At 45.4% G+C, this 22,423-nt stretch overlaps 1 protein-coding gene across 1 annotated transcript in view; it reads left to right on the plus strand.

The window, feature by feature from the left end:
• Nucleotides 1-22,423, plus strand: part of TBC1D22B (TBC1 domain family member 22B) — a 73,961-nt gene that overhangs the window by 42,586 nt on the left and 8,952 nt on the right. Inside the window, exons 9-12 of the mRNA XM_055264311.2 lie at nucleotides 11,547-11,653; nucleotides 12,434-12,509; nucleotides 15,328-15,455; nucleotides 15,736-15,831. Coding sequence (XP_055120286.1) covers nucleotides 11,547-11,653; nucleotides 12,434-12,509; nucleotides 15,328-15,455; nucleotides 15,736-15,831 — 407 coding nt within the window. The remainder of the gene's footprint in view (nucleotides 1-11,546; nucleotides 11,654-12,433; nucleotides 12,510-15,327; nucleotides 15,456-15,735; nucleotides 15,832-22,423) is intronic.

Here is a 22,423-nt window from a genome sequence, read left to right on the forward strand (position 1 = left end):
TTAAATTCCATTACTAATTTATTTTCTTGTATGATGAGAACTGAGATTTATAGTTACTATTCCAGTTACATAGCTAATTATTTCGACACCATTTATAAATAATACACCATCTTTTCACCAGTGTGAAATCTCTCTTCGTAATATTACGTAATTTTAATTACACAGTTCTGCTGCTTTGTTGGTTTAATTTTATTTGTCTCCATTTCTATCCAGTACCACACAGCTTAGATTTTTTGAGTTTATAAAGTTGTTAAATTATTATTATTATATATTTTATTTATTTATTTATTTTGAGACGGAGTCTCACTCTGTTGCCTAGGCTGGAGTGCCATGGCGCAATCTTGGCTCACTGCAACTTTCATCTCCCAGGTTCAAGCCATCAATCTTGGCTCACTGCAACTTTCATCTCCCAGGTTCAAGCCATCCTCCCACCTCAGCCTCCCTAGTAGCTGGAACTACAGGCATGCGCCACTATGCCTGGCTAATTTTTGTATTTTTGAGTAGAGACGGGGTTTTACCATGTTGGCCAGGCTGGTCTGGAACTCCTGGCCTCAAGTGATCCACCCACCTTGGCCTCCCAAAATGCCGGGATTACAGGCATGAGCCACCACGCCTGGCTATTATTTTTTATTAGTGGCTTTTTTTAAGAATTCTCCCCCGCCCAGGGCCAGTCTCTTTCATTATCCTTTAAAAAAATACTGTCTTGGTTGTTCTTCCAGATGAACTTATTTTTCAATTTTGTTTATTTTTTATCTTTTTCTCATAGTGATAAGAGCACTTAACATGAGGTCTACCCTCTTAACAAATTTTGAAGTGCACAATACAGTATCATAAGCTGTGAGTACATGGTTGTACAGCAGATCTCTAGAACATATTCATTTTGCCTACAGTTGTCAAATTTGTTCCCTCTGAAAGTCAACCCTCTGTTTCCCCTTCCCCCTATCCCCTGGCAGCCACTACTCTGTCTGTTTCTATGTTTGTGACTATTTTAGATACCTCATATAAGTGGATTCATATAGCATGTGTCCTTTTGTAAACCAGCTTTTACTTTGCATAATGTCTTCCAGGTTCATCCGGTTGAACTTGAGAATCAACTTTTGTCAAATTTAGGAGTGGGGAACATTTTATTAATACAATTTTTATTGGAGTTGCAATAAATTTATAAATTACAATTTTTGTGGGTTTTTTGGTAACAGCTTTATTGAGATGTACTTCATATGCCAGACAATTTACTCATTTAAAGGGTACAGTGAATAATTTTTAGTGTATTTACAGAGTTGTATATCACCACAATCAATTTTAAAACATTTTTATCACCCCAAAAAGAACACTCGTACTCTTTAGCCATCACCTCTAAGCCTCCCATCCCGTGTATCCCTGGGCAACCACTAATCTTCTGTATCTAGGGATTTCCCTATTCTGGACATTTTATATAAATTGAACCACACAGTATGGAGTCTTTTGTGTCTGGCTTCTTTTACTTAGTGTAATGTCTTCAAGGTTCATTCATGTTGTAGCACATGTCAGTACTTCATTCTTTTCTATGGCCAAATATTCTATTATATGGATGTACTACATCATATTTACCTGTCAGTTGCTGGATATAAATTAAATTTCAAAGAAATACAGATTTCTCCCCACCCTCACACCTTTCTTGAACAGAGATAGATACAACATTGTGGCCATCAAGCATCATTTTTTTGTCTAGGCAATGATGCTTCTCTTCTGTACTTCTCTCATGGTGGCATATCTGGATGAGGCAGCTGCTGTCAAAGGTTTTTTGCTATGGCCCTCCTGGTGTGACTGTCCCTACTGTAGGAAGCCTCAAGTATCTTTCTCATGGAACAGGCCAGCATTTGCCCTCATTATCCTGGGTAGGTCTCTCCAGGCATCCTTACCCCACTGCCTCATCTCACTGAATCATAGCATAGAGGATCTGCCCTAGTAGAGCCATGGGGTCCACATTGCCACTTGGACATTATTTGGCTTCTCTCATATCTCTTCCCCTACCTATTCTCTACCACCTCTATCACTTTTAAAAATTAGTACCTGAGCCTGCTTCATGCTTTATGTTATGTTTGTTGTACAGTAGTTGGAAACAGTGAGTTCCAGTGATTCCCCTGTGAGTTGATAGAGAAGTTGTCTATAGCGCTAGCCTTGCCCCCAAGCAGCTTCTTTATCTGCTGAAGCCAGCTGCTCCTGTAAAAGTGGGTCCTCTGCAGATAAGCCAGCTGTGTCTGGGTCTAGTGGTGACAGTGCTGCAGGTGGGGAGGTCACCCCTGGGGAGATAAAGTCTCTGGAATCTTATCTCTGAGACTGTGGTATAATTCTAAACACTTTCCTTCAAGAGCTTTTAGGCTTAGGCAATATTAGTCTAGCTTTGAACTACTAAAGTCCAATATAATTGACTATGCAGCCATCATCAAAATAAACTGCTTAACAGGAACAACAGAAGTGATTCATATAAGGAAGTCATGGAGAAGAGCAGGACTCATGATGTTTCCTATTTTCAAAAGAAGAGTGGTGTCTGATGATATTTTTAGGTACAAAATGCAACACCAATTATCAAGTAACCTTTTCTCTTTTCCTCTGCATGAAACAGCACAGTAGGATTTTCACCATAGATTTTACCTGGAAGCATGACGGCAGTGGAACTCTCAGAAAGGAAGTCCTCCACAGACCTCTGACTTGTGTCCGGTTCCCTACATGACATTTCCACCTGATTATGTCATAGATGATCACTTAGGATTAGCTAAGCTGCACATAACAGGGAACCCAAGGAACAGTTCCTTAAGTAAGATAGAAAAGCTTATTTCTCTCACATTGAAAGTCCAGAGGTAAGTGATCTGGGGCTTAACTGCTGCTCCAAAATATCAGAGATCCAGGTTCCTCTCTCTCATTCTGCAATCTTCAGCATGTGGTTTCTTTCTCATGATCCAAGAGCTGTTTGTGCTCCAGCCATCACATCTATATTCCAGCCAGTATGGAGAAGGAAAGGAAGCAAGGCATACTTCTTCTGTTTAAGAACATTTCTGAAAGCTGTGCATGATTCTGGGGCTTGATTCTCTTTTGTCTGAACTTAATCTTGTGGACACACCTACCAGCAAGTGAGGCTGAGAAACAGTCTGTCTTAGGTGGCCAATACACTTAGGGGTCCTGTCACCAAGGAGGAAGAAGGGCACAGTTACTTTAGGCAATCTTTGCTATTCTTAGGCTCCTCAGACCCGGTGTTTGGCTCTTCTCCTTCCCTTACCCAGGCACCATTTTCTCTTAGTTGGCAGCGTTTCCTGTCACTTAAGTCAGAAATGCTAAGAATTGTTCATGATTCTGTTTCCTTACTCTTCCATATCCAATCATTTACAAAGCTCTGGTGATTTTCCGTCCTAAATGTTTCTTGATCTGCTGCTTCTTCATTCTCACTATGCATGCCCTAGGTCAGGCCTGGATTGCTGAACCAGCCAAGCATGTTTTTTCACCCCCGGTTTTATCTCCTTCAAACCCATGTTGCACACCATTCAAACACAGACTCGCCTACACAACTCCTCTGACAAAAATCCTTCCTTAGCGTTCCATCACCTGTAGGTTAAATGTCCGGGTTTTCTAACTTGGCATGTAAAGGCCCTGTGACCTGTTCCCTGCTTCACCCCTTAAACTCAACAATCCAAAATGGACATTGTAAATGTAAAGCCTTGTCCTGCACCACCTCTTTATCTCCTGAGCTAATCTTTGTGCACCCTTTAAGACTCCCCTTCCTCCTAGAAGCCTTCCCTGGGGTCCCCCGGACCCCCGGCATCCAATAGTGCTATTTCTGTCACTCCGTAGATTTCTCCTGTGGCACTTTACCTCGCTAGCTATTGTTTGTGTCTCCCTCCTACTCTCTGCCACCAGATTTTCTGATTCTTTGAGGCCAAAGAGTATCGTAAACATCTTCATATCCCCAGTACCTTCATTTTGGTGTCCAAAATAGGCATTCCACACATGTCCAGATGAATGAGAGAATGAAAATTCCATGATAGCTGCAGAATACTCAGAAACAGCTTCGCTAGGCTTGGCCACTGGAGGGCAGTGAGTTACACTTTTCTGATACTGTGCTGAATTAGCCGAAGGTTGTCTCTCCCCTAAGGGATGGAGGTGAAGCACCACCACTTAGTCAACAAGTCTTTGATGAGCACCCACACGTGCAGGGCACTGCTCTAGGCACTGGGGTTATGACCATAAACAAAGTAGACAAAAACCCTGCCTTCTACTTCTAGGTGTTTATTCAAGGAAAATGAAGGCTTATAGCCCCAAAAGACATGCACAAACGTATTCACAGCAACTTTATACAGGCATAAAACGAAACAACCCTAGTATCAATTAAAATGAAAACAGATATCCATACCATGGAGCAGTACTCAGCAATAAATGAGAACATACTAAGTACAGCAACATGGAAGAGTCTCAGAAACCATGAAACGGAATGAAAGAAGCCAGATACCAAAAAATATATATGATTCACATTATATGGAGTTAAAAATAGGTAAAGCTTATCTATGGCGATAGAAATGAGAACAAAGTTTGCCTATAGTGGGAGGTGGGCTGAGAATGGGCATAAGGAAATATTTCCGGGGTGATGGAAATATTCTCTATTTGGATGGGGGCATTTTGTTTTAAACCATAGATATAAACATGTGTCAAGACTCATAGAACTGTGCACATATGTGCAGTTTACAATGCGTAATTCTACTTTTTAAAAAAAATCGCTTTCTTAGTTTAATTTCTGGTGGGCAGAAACAGACAATCAACCGAAAAAACAGATATTTGTAGGATTGAGATAAGTGCTATGGATAGAAACAAAGCAAGAAAGAGGGACAGGGATGTGCCACGCTGGCAAGTGTGGGAGCAGGAGGCAGGTTTTAAACCGGGTGGTGAGCTGCCTTCACACTGAGGAGATGACATTTGAGCAGAGCCTTGAAGGAGGTAAGGGAGGGAGCTGTGCAGTTAATTTTTGATAGTTACTCACATTTTCGGAGAAAAGGTGCTGTGATCCTGTTGCCTTGTCTTGCTCCTGGGCTGCTGTGGATTGTGCTCACCCCCCGCGCTCAGTCCTGGGAGGCGGCATCCTCCATCTTACATCTGACTCTTTGCGTCAGCTTTGCCCAGTCTGTTCTTCCCTGTCTGGCTAGGCCAAAGATGAAACTGGACAAACTTTATTACTGTCTCAAGAGGACATTCCTTTTCTGCTTTTTAAAATGTGAACTTCATATTAAATTGTACATTTAGAAAAGTGCATCTATCATACATGCACAGTTCGATGAATTTCCCCAAAATAACCAGCACCCATAGCAAGACGTGAAACGTTTCTAGGACTTCAGAAGTCCCCTTGTGTTCCCTCCTAGTCCCTATCCCGTCCTCTCCTCCCCTGCCCCTGCAAGGGTAACTACTTTACTGATTTCTAACGCCTAGATTAGTTTTGTGTATTTCTAAGCTTTATCTAATTTGAATCATATATAAGAATTTTCCACTTTAATATTGTTAGTTTGGAGGGAATTGGTGGGGAGTGGGCTTGATGCTGAATTTTTAGCAGCCACCCTATTTGGGACTCAAGTTGCCTCCTGGCCCCATCTTCATAGATGAAGCAGCCTCCTATGTGATAGGCAGCTGAGAAATATTGAGGCTCTTCCCAGCAGTGTGTGGAGATAGCCCAGCCAGGATGCCGAGCTGCTTTCAGTGACACGTGAGGACAGTGTGTGCATTTGGTGGGGTGTCCAGTGCTGGATTTCCTATCATTGCAGGAGGTGAGCTCTCCAAGGGCAAGTTGTAGCTTGTCATTTCTGAGACTATAAGACCTAGCCTGGCCCTCTACCCTGGCAGTGAGCTGAGCAGGGTGTGGTGCACATTTGCTCTCTGTCCCTCATCTGACCCCAGGGATAAGTGAGAAATCGTAACAGAGGAGAAGTTGAGGTAGCCAACATATTCAAGATATTTGAGCCTGCGTTAGTGGCCTCTGTGAACAGCTGACATTGGCACTGGGGACCCTGAGCCTCCCAGAGCCTGTTCACATCCACAGCATCTTAGTAACATGCTGCCCATCTCTGTGAGTGGTCTTTGGGCAGGTCCTAGAAGGTTAAGTATGTGCTGGACCTTGCCTTTCCTTTGCCTCCTCTTCCTTTACTTCATAACCCAAATACTCAGAGTTTGGGCTCATATAATCTGGGCTCCTATAGCCAATGTCAGGAGGCTGACTTAACCAGCAGCAACTAATGTTTGCTAAATAAAAGTAAAAGTAATACAGCAACCTAAGGAAAATAGTGAAAACTTGGTGGTATGTTGGTTTTTAAAATTAATTTTAACCAGGGCATCATGATACATGTATACCCACGCTATCCCATACTGAGCAGCCAGAATTCATGTATTATTCCGAGTTAATAGTCACCACCCTGATTGACAGGCACAGTGTCAGAATGCTGTATGGTCAGCTAAGCAGCATCTTCAAAATAGCACATCTCCTCTGACAGTCGGAAACATGGCCGTTGCGAAACAGAACCACCTCCCAGTGGGTCTCTTCTCTGTGGGAATCTCGAAATAAGTCTTTCCTCCAACCATCTCATTGGAGTGGCTATCTCTCTCAGAGACCAGCTCCGCCTGTCTTTGTCAGGTGGTTTGGCTTTCCCAGGTTTAGCGAGGGGCCTCTGCACCCTCTCTGCACTTACAGGTTTGCAGTGCCGTTATTGTCTCAGCTGCTGCCATCAGGTACTTGCCTGAAAATGCCAGATGCATAACACCCAACAATACATTTATATATAGCACTTGAACCAGTTCAAAATTATTACATTGAAGGGATAAGATGAATTATTGACGGTTTTCTTACAACTGTTTTTTTCTGAATGAAATATTTGTTGCTGTTTTAAGAGGTTCTTTAGATGTATGGTCAAAAATATTTTTTTATTTTTCTCAGTCAGTTTACTTTTGTTATCAGAAATTTTTTTTTCTTTCCTTTTTTTTTTTTTTTTTTTTTTGAGACGGAGTCCTCTCGCTCTGTCACCCAGGCTGGAGTGCAGTGGCATAATCTCGGCTTACTGCAACTTCTGCCTCCTGGGTTCAAGTGATTCTCCCGCCTCAGCCTCCTGAGTAGCTGGAACTACAGGCGCCCGCCACCATGCCCGGCTCATTTTTATATTTTTGGTAGAGACGGGGTTTCGCCATATTGGCCAGGCTGGTCTCGAACTCCTGACCTTATGATCTACCTGCCTGGACCTCCCAAAGTGCTGGGATTACAGGCGTGAGCCACAGCTCCTGGCCTGTTATCAGAAAATATTATGCAAGGTATTCTTATGAGTCCAGTTAAACAACAGCAACAACAACAACAACAACAAGGACCCGAATCAGGTAAACCAGAGGCTTTGGAAAATAGAAAGGCCATCTGCAGCTGAGGTGTTGGAGCCTCTTGGTCCGGCTGGTCAGGTTGAATCATGCTGGCCCACCAGATCACATCTAGAAATTGCCCTGAGATCACAGATGGTTCCTGGGAAATGCCTAGAGCAGTGAATAGACAAGTTACTCTTGTCAGTGTAGGCAAAACCAGTTTTTCCCATAGCTGTCAGGGAATTTTTGAGGCATATATTAAGCTGATTTTTTAGGACTGGGGCTCAGAGTTCTTGGAAAAATAAACAGTTGACTGGAGCCGTCACTCAAGTACATTTCATCAGCTAATAAATGGGCATGTTCTTTGTAAGGCCCAGAGTGGCCAATTTGATTTTTATAAAGAGCTTTTGGGTTTCCTCCTTTTGGATGCCTTGCCTCTTAAAATAGCCATAAAATATCCCTTAAAATCTCGTTTCCTCCCATCTGAGTCCTGCTGCTGTATGCTCTGTCATGACAACCAGAGACGCTGCCCTCACTCGAGACTGCACTGCTGGCATGGTTTCCCATTTCAGCTTCAATTATGTGTTGAATTTCCTCAAGTGGACGCTTAATGATCCTTGTGAACAGATTGTTTATGCTGAATGAAGCCCTTCAGAGAGCATTTGCTCCTCCCTTTCTCCATGGCTTTTTGCTGGCGCACTCAGCTCACAGTTTTTGACTAAATGTTTGAATTTTATCCTCCCAGCAGGCAGAAAAATAGAACTAAACCCTGAAGTGCTGGGGAGCTATCTCACTGGCTGTGAAAACAAAGGGCTAATGGGCAAACAACAGCCCCCAATTCAGGGCCCCAAAATAGGGTTCGGCGCCTCGTCTGTTGTTCCCTTCGCTCCCTAGATGGCTAAAGGTTTGGAGTGGGTACAGTTACCGAGCATGGTACCTTACCGACTTGTGACCTCATGTTGTTAGTCAGGTGTTCCTCCTTAAGACAAAAGGCAGAAGTACAGAACTTTTAAAATTGACTTATTTTTAAGGTATGTTTTGGAATGGCAGGTATGTCAGTTAGGATTAAGTTTGGCTGTGAATAATAGAGATCCAGAATATCAGTGCTGGCTGGGCATGGAGGCTCACACCTGTAATCTCAGCACTTTGGGAGGCCGAGGTAGGAGGTTCACTTAAGCCCAGGAGTTCAAGACCAGCCTGAGTAATATAGTAAGATCCTATCTCTTAAAAAAAAAAAAAAAAAAAAAAAAAGACAGTGCCAGTGGCTTAAATAAGATAGAAGTGTATTTATTCCTTTGGTAACAATAATAATTATGCCAGCTAACTTTTATGTAATGCTTATTTTATGCCAGGCACTGTTGTTAGCACTTTTCATATATTAACTAACTTATTTAATCCATAAAATATCCTATGACACTGGTACTGATATTACCACTTTAACAGATGAGGAATTGAGACACAGAAAGTAAAGTCATTTGTGCAAAGTCACATAGCTACTGAGTGACAGAGCCAGGACTTGAGCTCTGCGGTCTGGCTTCAGAGTCTGCTCTTAGCTACGTGCTTGCTATTCTGTCTGACAAAAAAGCCACAGGTCACTAGGGCTAGTGTGACAGTGATGCTCCTGTTGCCCACAGGAACTGGGGCTCCTGCTCTCTTTTTACCCTGCCAATTCTGTGGTTTCCAATTCTGCTTGTATTTGCATTGCAATGTTCTGGAGTCTTAAAATGCCCAAGTTGGAAAAGACCTTTCAATTGATTATGCAGCTCTGGATCTTCCTTTGGGAAATGTGTATGAAGAGTGGGAGTGGCTTTTGTCTCGATCCTTCCTTGTGGTTTTCACAGGCTCATGCCTGTGATCCCAGCTTCTTGGGAGGCTGAGGCAGGAGAATTGCTTGAACCTGGAAGGTAGAGGCTGCAGTGAGCCGAGATCGCGCCATTGCACTCCAGCCTGGGTGACAAGCGCAAATCTCTGTCTCAAAATAAAAATAAAATGTGATTTCTCAAATTGATCTTTACATGCTATCTAGATTTTTAGTTTCTGCAAGCTTAGTATTGTTTTACAAAATCTTTATTCTTTTTTGGTGATAAAAGGCAGATGTAGTCAACTGTGGCTCTTTTTTCCTAAAATACTGTGCATATAAAATGACTATAAAAATTATGCTTATTATAGAAATTTTGAAAAGTCCAATAAAGCTTTAAGAAAATAAAATCCTTCATTCGTACCACCTGGGGAATAAATACTGTAAACCTTGCGATGTTTTGTCTTTCCTCTGTGCATATATAAACACATAAATATTGTATGCATAGTAAGAAAGTATGCCATAAATAATTTTTCCCCTCTTTTCTCCTTAATATTGTGACATGCTTTTTTATGTCATTACAAGTTCCTAATAAATTTCATCTAAGATAGCTATATCGTGCCTACTGTGTGCCAGGCACTATATTTAGCACTTTATATATATTAACTGCAGCTGGCCTTCAAGTTGGATTTTTAGGTCATTCCTAGAGTCATGGCTTTTCTGATAAAGCACTCCACCCTTCTCAAGAGGGTTTTTTTTTTTCAGCCTTGATGTTCATTTGAAAAATGTCTCTTTAAACAGGTGAGAATCTGAGAGTTGCCACATGTTATCTCGAGGGTTCAGATATAGGTCTTAGTAACACTTACTAGAAATGAAAAGGCTGGGGTCAGGTGCAGTGGCTCACACCTGTAATCCTGGCACTTTGTGAGGCTGAGGTGTGAGGATCACTTGAGTCCAGGAGTTTGAGACCAGCCTGGAAAACATGGCAAAAACTCATCTCTACAAAAAATACAAAAAAAAATTGGCTGGGCGTGGTTGTGTGCACCTGTAGTCCCAGCTACTTGGGAGGCCAAGGTGGGAGGATCATCTGAGCCTGGGAAGTCAAGGCTGCAGTGAGCCGAGATCATGCCCTGCACTCCAGCCTGGGCATCAGAGTGAGACCCTGTCTCAAAAAAGAAAGAAAGAAAAAAAGGCTAGATTCTGAATACATTTTGTCTAATGCCTATGTCTCTGTAGCACAAGGGATTGCAGTGAACATCTGTTTCCAGAATAGGGGTTGTGGGTCTGAGGAGAAAAGCTGACTGGTGGAGAACTCAAGGGCTTGATTGTTTCTGTGTGTGGCCTCTGACAGGCATACACAGGGGCCTTTCTTGTTGGGCAAACACAGCGCTTCTTACTACTTCACCTCTCTGTGACAGGAAGGGGGAGTTAAACACGGGCTAGGAAGGACACATCACATAGCCTTTTCCTTCTTCAGGTTTCTGGAAGGCTGCTTATGTTTTCCTCACTTGCATCTCAGATGAGACAAATTCTCACTCCTGTTACTCTGTGGGAGGTTTCCATGAGAAGCTAACAGATAGTTCTTTCCAAAGAGGTCTCGTGGCTAGATAAACTTGGGAAATGCTGGATAAACAAAGTTAAGCAGATTTACTTAATGCAGAATTTCTGTTAACTTCTCAAACCCTTTTGTGTGCTGTGATGTTTGCTAATCTCCAAGATGGGGATATCTAATGCAACATTTCTCAACCATATTTGTCTGTGGAACCCCCCCTTTTATTTTTTTTTTGAGTGTCCTGTAGGATTAATGTTTTGCAGAACCCATCTTGAGAAATACTGTCTTGTTGGAATTAAGTCCTAGAAGCAGTCACAGGCTTGACTCATCTTCCTTTACATGCATACCTTCTCTTTTGAGTGGCAAGACTGTGGGTCTGCCTTATCAGAACTTGGGAATTCCATCTTTAAAATAAACTGTGGGGGCTTTCTGATCCTAGCTGCTCTCCCTACATTTGAGTGTGAGTGTGCTAGACAGCTCACTGAGCTGAAATCAAATAAATTTTCCAGGCCATCTTCAGGGAGCTAAGTATAATTCATTGAACATGAGACCTGAAGTATCATTTTCTAAAACTGAATGAACAAATGCCAAGGAAGAGAAAGATATGTTGGGCCTGATGGTACTAGCATGAGAAATGTCCTGTCCAGTGTTGTAATGAGATCTTCAAGAACTTCCCTGGGACATATTTGTCCACCTGACACAGAGAGTAGAGGGGCAGGCCCTCGTTTCTTAACATCAGTTTAGCCTGGTCCTCACTTGGCCTTAAAGACCTTGTTGAAGACACTCGAATCTATCTTTCTCTCTCCATTTTTAGATAAGACCTCTGGACTTTCTTCACCTTTTGTTTTACAGAAGAGGATGTGGAGAACTTTGACGTGACCAACTTGTCTCAAGACATGCTGCGAAGCATTGAGGCTGACAGCTTTTGGTGCATGAGCAAGTTGCTGGATGGAATCCAGGTGAGCTGCTTCTGCTCTTGTGGGAACAAACATCTAGGTGCAGGGGCTCCCAGCAGGCCTTTGGTTTCCTTCTTGCTCTTCTGTATCAGGCAGGACCATCCACCCACCCACTATGGCTCCTTCTCCTTTTCGTCCATCTCTATCCTTCTTCATTAGCTTTACAGCTCTCAAACAGCAATGGTGGGTCGGGCACGGTGGCTCACGCCTGTAATCCCAACACTTTGGGAGGCCAAGACTGGAGGATCGCTTGAGCTCAGGAGTTCAAGACCAGCCTAGGCAACATAGAGAGACCCCATCTCTACAAAAAATTTTGAAATTAGCCAGGCATGGTGGCATGTGCCTATAGTACCAGGTCCTCAGTGGGCTAAGGTGGGAGGATCGCTTGAGCCTAGGAGGTCAAAGCTGTAGTGAGCCATGATCACACCACTGCACTCCAGCATGGGCGATAGAGTGAGACCCTATCTCAAAAAAAAAACAGTGATGGTGTAGTGTCCCTTAGAGTCTGCAGAAATCTCCATGTTGCCTTGGCTTTGTCTTTGGAGTAGACTGCTCCTTTCTGCGCTGTACCCCAAGCATGTGGGTTTGCTTCCACACTGCAGGGCTCCATTGGGCTTTCCCCCCACACTGTTGTTCTGTAGATTTCTTTGTTTCCCAGAACACTCACTGGCCGTTGGTACTAGCTTTGGAAAACAGCCTGAACTTTTAAACGTGTTTCAGTGAACGTCAGGTGATAGCACAAGTTAGAGTCCATGTTTATCCTGGGCTCTATGTCATTTGCAGGATAACTACACCTTTGCACAACCAGGAATCCAGAAGAAGGTGAAGGCACTGGAAGAGCTTGTCAGCCGGATTGATGGTAGGTTCAGAGGGAGAAGAGTTCTCTAGCAATAGCAGAGTTGAGTCTGTTACGAGCCGGTTGTACTTGTGGGTCCTCTCCTCAGCTGTCTTCCTAGCCATGACCCTTTCCAGTGCACTGAGTGCTGCTGGCAGCACTAGGATCCTTCCACATCTCAGCAGGAAGGCGAAGTGAGAACTGCACTGTTATATCAAGTTCTTCTTCCCCCTTGGTTTCCTATCACCAGGCTCTGTTGGTTCTCCTTTGGCAGCTCTCCTCAGTATGCCCGTTGCCCACTTCCCCAGCCACAGCTCTGGTGCAGCTTCCTCCTCAGAGGACTTGCCTCCTCCATGCTCTTCTCTTCCAAACTATCTGTCACACAACTGCATCGTTCTGCAGCTCTGTTCTGGCCACGTCCGTCTTCTGCTCTGAAGCCTCCCATAGCTCTCCATTGCCTTCAGCATCCAGCCTGTCATCCGGCCTTGTCCTTCACGTTATGATGTAACTCAGAACTCCTGGGCTTGACATGGGGTCCTCAGGCCTGGCTGATACCCCAGCAGGACTTTACACAGCTTCCCAGGACGTGTGTGGGGTGGGGAAATTGAGATGTGGCTCTTCCTAAGGCACATGTCTTTGAGGAACAGCCTTACAGGAATTCCTCAGCTTTGGCCTAGAGTCATAGAATGTTAGAATGAAAGGACAACTCAGGAAGCTCTGCTGTTGACTGACGTTTAACTGAGGCGCGGGGAGAGAAGTCGGTGGGATCTCTAACACTAGTTAAGTTGTAGTAGCTCCCGTAGGACTCTGCCTGTCCTGACACCAGCTAACAAATGTTATTCCCAGGCTTTCCTACTCATTGGATTTTCTGCTTCACCCAAGCAAAGCCTTTCTCCCCTACCTGCTGCCTACCCACCCCCAGCCCCACTCCCAACATTGTATATCTTTCTCTCTTCTTTCCCAGGTTTTCTTCATGAAAACCTTCCTTGAGTTGTTCCACTCACTCGGTTTTATGACTTAGCATTTCAGTCTTCTGAACCCATTTGTTTATTCACAGTTACTTCGCGTATGTCACATGTGGAATGTTTTTTTCCGCTGTGTCTTATCACTCTGGCCCAGCTGTTAGCCCTCATGTTGGGGCCCCGCGTGCAGGTCTCTGACATCCCTCAACCGGAGCCTAGCACAGGGTGTATGCTGCCCTCTTCTGGGGGATAAGCTGGCTGCCAGAGGCTGGTCATCAATCAGGTTCCAACAGGCAGGTGCTGTGGTTTGTGCCACTGTCTGCCCTATCCTTATGTTTTCCACCCTTACAAATACATGATACATAAAGGCATAATACCTTGGAATAGTGGATTTTTAAGTATATGTATCTTGGATGTTTCTTTGCATTGTAGAAGTAATACTTCCTCATTAAAAAAATTTAAACAGGCTGGGGACGGTGACTCACACCTGTAATTCCAGCTGAGGCAGGAGGATCACTTGAGCCCAGGAGTTCAAGACCAGCCTGGGCAACATGGTGAGACCCCATCTGTACAAAAAATTTGAAAAGTATCTGGGCATGGTGGCCCACGACTGTAGTCCCAGCTACTCAGGAGGTTGAGATGGAAGGATCACTCGAGCCCAGGAGGTCGAGGCTACAGTGAGCCAAGATCGCACCACTGTGCTCCAGCCAGGGTGATAAGGTGGGAATCCTTCCTCTCCTTAAATTCTTCTCCCCAGAAATAACTTGTTTTTTGAGATGGAGTCTTGCTCTGCTGCCCAGGCTGGAGTGCACTGGTGCGATCTTGGCTCACTACAGCCTTGACCTCCTGGCTCAAAGGATCTTCCCACCTCAGCCTCCCGAGTTGCTGGAATTATAGGCGCGTACCACGACGCCTGGCCAATTTTTGTATTTTTAGTAAAGACAGGCTTTTGTCATGTTGCCCAGCCTGGTCTTGAGCTCCTGGGCTCAACAGTCCGCCCACCTCGGCCTCCCAAAGTGCTGGGATTACAGGTGTGAGCCATAGCACCTGGCCATAACCATTGTTAATAGTTCTTCTTTCAAGAAGTGTTTGAAATATTTACCACATGCCAGGTGCCATTGTAAGCACTTTACTTGTGTTTTCTCATTTATCTTCCCTGAAACCCTCTGAGGTGTGAATGATTATTCCCATTTTATAGGGTAGGAAACTGCGGACAGTAATTTAGAAAACAATCCCACTAAGCATTATTTGGAGAGCTGTCTTCTGGAACAGCAATCAGGTTTGTTTGGGCTTGCCTGAGAATACCACACGAACACCAAATGGTGGGAGTGAGGAGGCAGCTGGTTTTGTTGAATATGGTGAAGCGCTTTCTGGTGAATCACTTCATACATCAGTGGAAGAGGCTGCCCTTGAGTGGAGTTTGTGAGCCCCTTTTGCTGGCAGTGTTCACGTCCCTGCTGGCTAGCCATCTGGCAGGGATGCCGAAGAGGAGTTCCTCGCCAGTAGGAGGGTGGCCAAGGTGACCTCCATGGTTCTTTTCCATTCTGGCTTCTTCTCTGATGAGTACTAAGGTCGAGCAGCCAAGTGAACCTCATATCCTCTGTTTTGTGGCCAGAGCGGCCCCGCGAAGGAAGCGGGGCTCCTAGAACATCGCTGTGGGATGTTAAAATAGTTCTGTCTGCTGGGCTGAGTTAACCATGCAGTGTTGCTGTGAGATGATGGAATCAAACATAAAGGACAATCAGATGCCTCTCTGCCCCCTCTGTGTCTGCTTACCTATGGGAGGGGGCAGTAAGAAGTGGGAGCTGCTGTTTTGGCTCCTGTGGCCCTTTCAGGGTCCAGTCCCCTAGGTTGATCCCCAATGATGCTTCCTGTTTCAGAGCAGGTACATAATCACTTCAGGAGGTACGAGGTAGAATACCTGCAGTTTGCCTTCCGCTGGATGAACAACCTGCTTATGCGGGAGCTTCCTCTTCGCTGCACCATCCGCCTGTGGGACACATATCAGGTAGGAGGGATTCCCCGGCCTCTCTGTGCCAGACTGTCCCTGAGGTGTCCAGCTCCCTGCCATGTTGTGGAGTGTAGCTGCTTAGAAGTTTCCCCTTCTCGCCTTTTCTACTTCCATGTCGGCTTTAGCCTCAGGGCAGGGCCTTTGCTAAGTCTCTTCAGAACTCCATCTCCCCAACTGTGAAAGAGTTTCCCACCTCCCAGAAGGAATGGAACTGAGAGGACCAGAGCTGAATCCTTGTCAGGCCTGGGAGACCTAACTCTATTTTTTTGCTTCCCAGTCTGAACCAGAAGGGTTCTCCCACTTTCATCTCTACGTGTGTGCAGCCTTCTTGATCAAGTGGAGGAAAGAGATCTTGGATGAGGAGGATTTTCAGGTGAGTGGTCAAGAGCTTAGCGTGGGCAGGGAATGAACATTAGAATGGGAGTTAGCCCCTCAGTGGGCAGCACAGACAGAAGGTGCCATAGCAGCCACCTGGCTGGGAGTAGGAAGGGAGAAGGAGTGCTCTGAAGGGGTCGTCCCTCTTAGTTGGCAGGAAGTCACTGGAGCCCAGGGGTTCTTCAGTGTGTGAGAAGGGTGTTTGTGCCAAAATGGCTGCAGAGTGACTGGGCAGGCCTAAGAGATCTTTCAGTCATTCATTGACAAGCATTTACTGAATGCTTGCCACATGCCAGCACTGTCAAAGACAAAGGCTGTATTAAGAAGTGAAACAGAGAGAGGTCTCTATTCTCATAAAGCTTACATACTCTGATAGTTGTGGGGACGCATACAGTAAATAACATCATAGTAAATAGTAAATTAAAAAGAATGTAAAGGTGCTAAGATATAATATTTTTTAAAAAAGTAGAGCAGGGTAAAGGTTTTATTAGGTGGTAGAAAAGGAACAGGTTGCAATTTCGAATAAAGTAGTCTCGATAGGTTCACTGAGAAGGTGACATCTGAGCAAAGACTTGGGGAAGGTGAAGGAGCAAGCCACGTGGACATCGGCAGGAAGAGTGCCTAGGCAGAGGAAACAGCCAGTGCGAGGACCTCAGGCAGCAGCATGCCTGAGCTGTAGAAGGAATCATGATGGTCACCGGTGTGGCCTGGAGCAGAGTGATCCAAGGGAAGAATAGGAAGAGGTGAGGTCAGAGGAGTCACAGGGACCCAGATCACAGAGGACTTTGTAGCCACTGTGAGAACTTTGGCTTTTACTCTGAGTGGAAGAGGAGCTCTAAGAGCCATGAGCAGAGGAGAGTGGCACAATCTGACTTAGGTTTCAATAGGGCCACCCTGGCTTCTATGTAGACTGTAAGTGTCGGCAAGAGTGGAAGCAGAGACCACCCAGGATGCTACTGTAGTCCTCCAGATGAGACATGAAGGTGGTGGGACCTGGATGGTGACAGTGGAGGTGTGAGAAGTGGCCAGATTTTGGATCTGTTTAGTAAGTAGAGCCAACAAGATTTCCTGATGAATTGGGTGTAGAGTACAACAGAAAGGGGTGAGTCTGGATGGCTTTACAGTTTATGGAGAAGGCTACAGTGGGGACAGCAAGAGTCCAGCTTCAAGCATATTGGATTTGAAGTGCCATTAGACGTCTAAATAGAGATGCAGACTAGGCAATTATGTCTTGAGTTTGGAGTTTGAAAGAGAGATCTGGACTGGACCTATACATTTAGGAGCCTTTGCCTAGATGCTACTTAAAGCCAACACACTGGATGAGATCCCTCAGGAAGTAAGGATGGACAGAGAAGGGGACCAGGGCCCCAGCCTTGACACACTCTTGCATGACTACATGAAGAGGTCAGGGAGCAGAGGAGGCTGAGAGGGGATGACCAGCGAGAGTACAGCCTCCTGAAACCCCTAGGTGGGGGTGCTTCAGGGTCCCTCTGTAGAAAACTCAAGAAGGGCCTGTGTTAGGTGGTGGATGGGCTAGGAGCTGTTCTAGGATTAGGGAAATAAGGATTGAGGAGATTGTCAGGCTGTCCAGAGAGAATCACTGGGGTTGGGGGTGGGAGGTGTATTGCTTTTATGCTTTGCACATTTCTGAACTGAGAGGTTTTTTTTGTTTGTTTGTTTGTGTGTTTTGAGACGGAGTCTTGCTCTGTCGCCCAGGCTGGAGTGCAGTGGCGCAATCTCGGCTCACTGCAAGCTCCGCCTCCCGGGTTCACGCCATTCTCCTGCCTCAGCCTCTCCGAGTAGCTGGGACTACAGGCGCCCGCCACCACGCCCGGCTAATTTTTTTGTATTTTTAGTAGAGACGGGGTTTCACCGTGGTCTCGATCTCCTGACCTCGTGATCCACCCGCCTCGGCCTCCCAAAGTGCTGGGATTACAAGCATGAGCCACCGCGCCCGGCCAGTTTGTTTGTTTTTAATAGGTATATTATACTCCTTTTAAAAGCACAGGGGAAAGCCAGAGAAAGTTGAATGCTTTTCTAAGTTCTAACTAATAACACAGATGTTCTCAAGAACAGCAGCGTCTCCATGTGATCCCTGAGCATTACCCCTCTGTGATTGGTGTTAGAGGGCAAAAGAACAGAAGACTATTTAGTAGATAGATGGAAAGACAGGACCCAGCTTGCCCAGGTAAGGGCTTTGGGAGAAAAAGGAGAGCAGATGCATTGACTTCTGTGAGTAGATGCTAGCCTTGGTGCCGGGGCTTCAGGCCACTGATTAAGAACCATGGCTTCTGCCAGTGAGCAGCATGTGTAGCATTCCAGGATAAATGAGGACAAGGGGCTGGAATGGCTGTATGCTGGGATGAGCTATCCATTTTGATAATGTGGTTGAGGTGGAGCCGGATAGTAAGAGCATGAAGTTTAATTTAGTTATCATGAGCCAGGCTCAGAGCTTTGCCATATGTGATAAAAGTGCTTCCCAAATCAGCTCAAGGAGGTGCAGACGATTCCTGGAATGTCTTTTAGCAGTTCACAATATCGGCAGAACAGAGGACAATACTCTGACTTTACAGCTATGTTAATCCTAGAGATGGTCTTTACTGGGTAGCATTTTCAATTATCTGGTAGGTCTGAGGTCTTTTGGCAATACCCAACAGAGCAGCATTGGAGGCTATTGTCTGCTGCCGTATTAACACCTCAGTTAATCCTGTTCGCGGAGGAGTCTCACATCTTTCTTTTAGACAAAATAGAGTGGGCGATTAAACTGGATAAGGTGAAAAGTTCCTCCCACCTCCACAGTTCTAAAAGTCTATGAATGATAAAAGAAGAAAATGTGCCTGGGTATTAGGCTAGACAGGCAGTGTCCTTTAGGAAACAGAATCGTGGCAGAGGTGTGAGGAACAAGGGCACAAAGCATTGTGTAAGGTTGTGAACTGTTGGGTGTGACTTCTGCAGAGAAAGAAGGCACGTGTATCCTAACTGCTTAAGGGCTGCTTGTAGTGAAATCACTGTGAAGGAAGCTCTGTAGATGAATACAGGTATTGTAAAAAACCAAACATGCCCAGCCTAGGAGAGAAGTTTTAGGGCTAAAAGCCACATTAAGTGACTCAAAGAAAAACCAAGTGAAGTGGTTACAGAAATAAAAGCGGTAGTTGCAGCAGTTTTAGCAGACCAGCAAACTGGTTACACTTAAAGAACAGGGAAAAAGAGCCAGATATAAGGGGAGCCAGTAAGGGTTTCAGAGAGGAAGCAGATATCTTCCTGTCAAGGTTAGGGACTGTGCAGAACAGTACAGTGGTTAAACCATAGTCTTTGGAGCCAGACTGCCTGGGGTCAGATCCCAGCTCTCCCATTTTCCTAAACATGCAGCTGTAAGTAACTTGTTTCTCTCTCCCTCCATTTTCTTATCTATAAATAGGGCAATAGTACCTACCTCCTTGGTCTATGATGAGATTAAAGAAACAAGTACATGTGAGGCAGTTAGAATAGTGTACTTGATATATAGGCCTCAAAACAGTGAGCTTATTATCATTAATACTTCCTTTAGTGTATTCATGAGTCCTGGAAGCAATGAGGCGAGCTTTAAAAACCCACTTTTCTAATTAAGTGGTTTTTAACATAATGAGTAAACCATACAAGGTTCATACTGGGGGAAACTGGTTTGGAGAGGAGGCATCAGAGTAGACAGGGGCAAAGAGCTGGGTCCCAGCTGCGGCAAAAGCCCCCAGCAGGAAGGGTGTGTGCTTCTCCCTGGCCAAGCGGTTGTCTAGGGCCGCTGCCTGGCAGAGGGGACCAGAAACTGACAAAGGAGATCACGCTGAGAGGTTCCTTCCTGAGACCGCTGGGCAAAGGAGCCTGAGGCACATTTGCACATAGCACTCTGGGAACAGAACGGCTGGATTCTCCGGGGCCCGTGGCAGCTTGAAATGAGAGCTGCCAGCAGAGCTGGGCCAAAGCCTCTTTTGTGGTAGGAGGGGACTCTCGACAATTCCTGCCCTCAGCCTGGGCTAGTGTAATAGAATTGTAATAATACTGTTAGGTTGAATCATATGCAATTGTTTTTGTAGATTAAAATTTTGCAGATTAAAATGGTTGAATATTGGCAATTTCGTGAGGCTCAATCTAATAGCAGCTAATTCTTAGCAATTTTAATATACAGGCACTATTCCAAATGTTTTCCTGTGTTAATTCATTTCATCCTTGCAACAATCCTACAAGGTAGGCTATAATACCCCATTTTACAAATGGGGAAACTGTCATAGCAAGATTTTTTTTTTTAAGTAACTAGGCCAAGGTCACCCGAGTGAGTGGTAGACGGCTGGAGTCCACTCTCTGAACCACTGTGCTTTGCTGCCTGTCAGTCCCAGGCCTGCCAGGTGCTTCCTGGAGCTCGTGAGCTAAACTCACATGGTGGTTGTTCCCAGGCAAGGATCTGCTTATGTTTCCACCTCCCCTCAAGATTTCTTCTTCCCCATCTCTTCCCCCTACATTGGAGGTTGCTAGCAGGCTTTCTCTTCACAAAGAAACATTTAGCAACAACAACAAAAACTTGTTGTTTTGAAACTGAAAAAGAATTCCTCCCAGGGTCTTCCTTGTGACCTCCTCCTATTCTGGCTCCTGGGTTTTTCTCCTTCCACTGCCAGAAAGATCTGTGATCTCCTGCTGCCCTTTCATGCTCTCTCTCCAAGTGGCCTGAAATCACCCCACACACATCCCTGGGGGAAGCAGAGGCTCTATTGCTCCAGGGTGGACTGCAGCAGGGAGAGCCTGCCTGGGCCCTGGTGGAGCTCTCAGGCTTCGGTTAGATCGGTGGCTGGGGAGTCTCTGAGACACAGGAAGTGTTCACTGTTTCATCGGGGTGGTGGTTAATTGGGTGTGTACTTCTGTAAAAAGTCATCAACCTGCATGCTTAAGATTCATGTCATGAGTCCACCCTCGAAGGTTGGGAGGGAAGTAAATGGTGGAGACAGTGTAAGAGTGCTCAAATCTACCTGCCAAATACACAAATAGATGTTTTCTACCCATTTTGATGTAGGTCATTTTTACATAATAACAATTCATTACCACCATGTACAGTTGTGTACTACTAAGAAAGTGAATGGAGCTTCTGTTAACCAGCGGTGAGCCTGAAGAGGACCGTATCTGCCCAGAGGACAGGGCCATATGGCCTGTCAGGGCCTCCTGTTGCCACTCTGGTCCTAGAAAAAGGAATTAAGAGGCCAGGCACGGTGGCTCATGCCTGTAATCCCAGCAGTTTGGGAGGCCACGGCAGGCAGATCACCTGAGGTCAAGAGTTCAAGACCAGCCTGGCCAACATGGTGAAACTCCATCAGCCAGGAGTGATGGCACGCACCTATAATCCTAGCTACTCGGGAGGCTGAGGCAGGAGAATCGCTTGAACCCGGGAGGCAGAGATTGCAGTCAGCCGAGATCGCACCAGTGCACTCTAGCCAGGGCAGCAAAGTGAGACTCTGTCTCAAAAAAAAGAAAAAGAAAAAGAGAATAAGCAAAGGGAACTTTTGAGGGAACAAGGCTGGAGCCTGTGAGTGCTGAGAGGCCGGCTATCCCCACAAGTGTTTGTAATAAAAACGTTTTTATTCCCAACACCCATTGGCAGAAAATGCCATCAAGGCAGGTTGCAGATGTCAGACTTGGGGAAGACTTCCCGAAGCAGATTAATGTCAGACCTCAGGAAAGGAACTGGTTGAGTGAGTTCTGTGATGAGGAAAGGCATGACAAGCCCCCTGTGGTCAGTGCAGCACCACATAATTACAACCCAAAACCAAGGGTTACAACAGGGAGCAGGGGAACACCTCCAGAAATCAAATTCACTGCACGTGTAGACGAGCATGAGCTGTACCCAGTTGTGGGCACTTAGATGAGCAGCAGGCAGAAAATCCGTACAGAATAAAGCAATCCATAGGAGGCCTGAAAACTGACTCTAGGATAATATTTCTATGAGGACTGTGTGCCTGAGTTAGAGGGGACAGGCACCTGAGCAAATTCCTGGTCACTCTATTCTAAAAAGTCATCTCGGGAAAGCAGCAGCAGCAGCGAAGCCCAGAACATGGGAGCCCAGGAAGATGTCAGCAGGCGCCAGCGAGGCCTCAGAGGGCTCAGGACGGAATTTGAGAAGCACCATGCAGGGCACTCTCAGGTCTAATAATCAAAGTTTCTTTAAACGCATAAAAAGAGGCCAGTCGCAGCGGCTCATGCCTGTAATCCCAGCGCTTTGGGAGACTGAGGCAGGAGGATCGCTTGAGCCCAGGAGTTGGAGAGCACCCTGGGCAACATAGGGAGACCCTGTCTCTAAAAAAATATTGAAAAATTAGCCAAGCATGGTGGCACACACCTGTAGTCTCAGCTACTTAGGAAGGTTGGGTGGGAAGATCATCTGAGCCAGGGAGGGCGAGGCTGCAGTGAGCCATCAGTGGACAACAGAGTGAGTCTCAAATGAGTGAGTGAGTGAGTGAAATGACAAGGGGGTCAGCTGGAAGAAAATGTTGGAGAGATTCCCACTCTGAAGGTTTCTTTTGTAGGAGACAGGTCAGGGTCATTAAATAGTGCTAAGCCCATGGGATGTTCCAGAC

The sequence above is a fragment of the Symphalangus syndactylus genome, chromosome 23 (assembly GCF_028878055.3).
Source record: "Symphalangus syndactylus isolate Jambi chromosome 23, NHGRI_mSymSyn1-v2.1_pri, whole genome shotgun sequence".
Lineage (NCBI taxonomy): Eukaryota > Metazoa > Chordata > Mammalia > Primates > Hylobatidae > Symphalangus > Symphalangus syndactylus.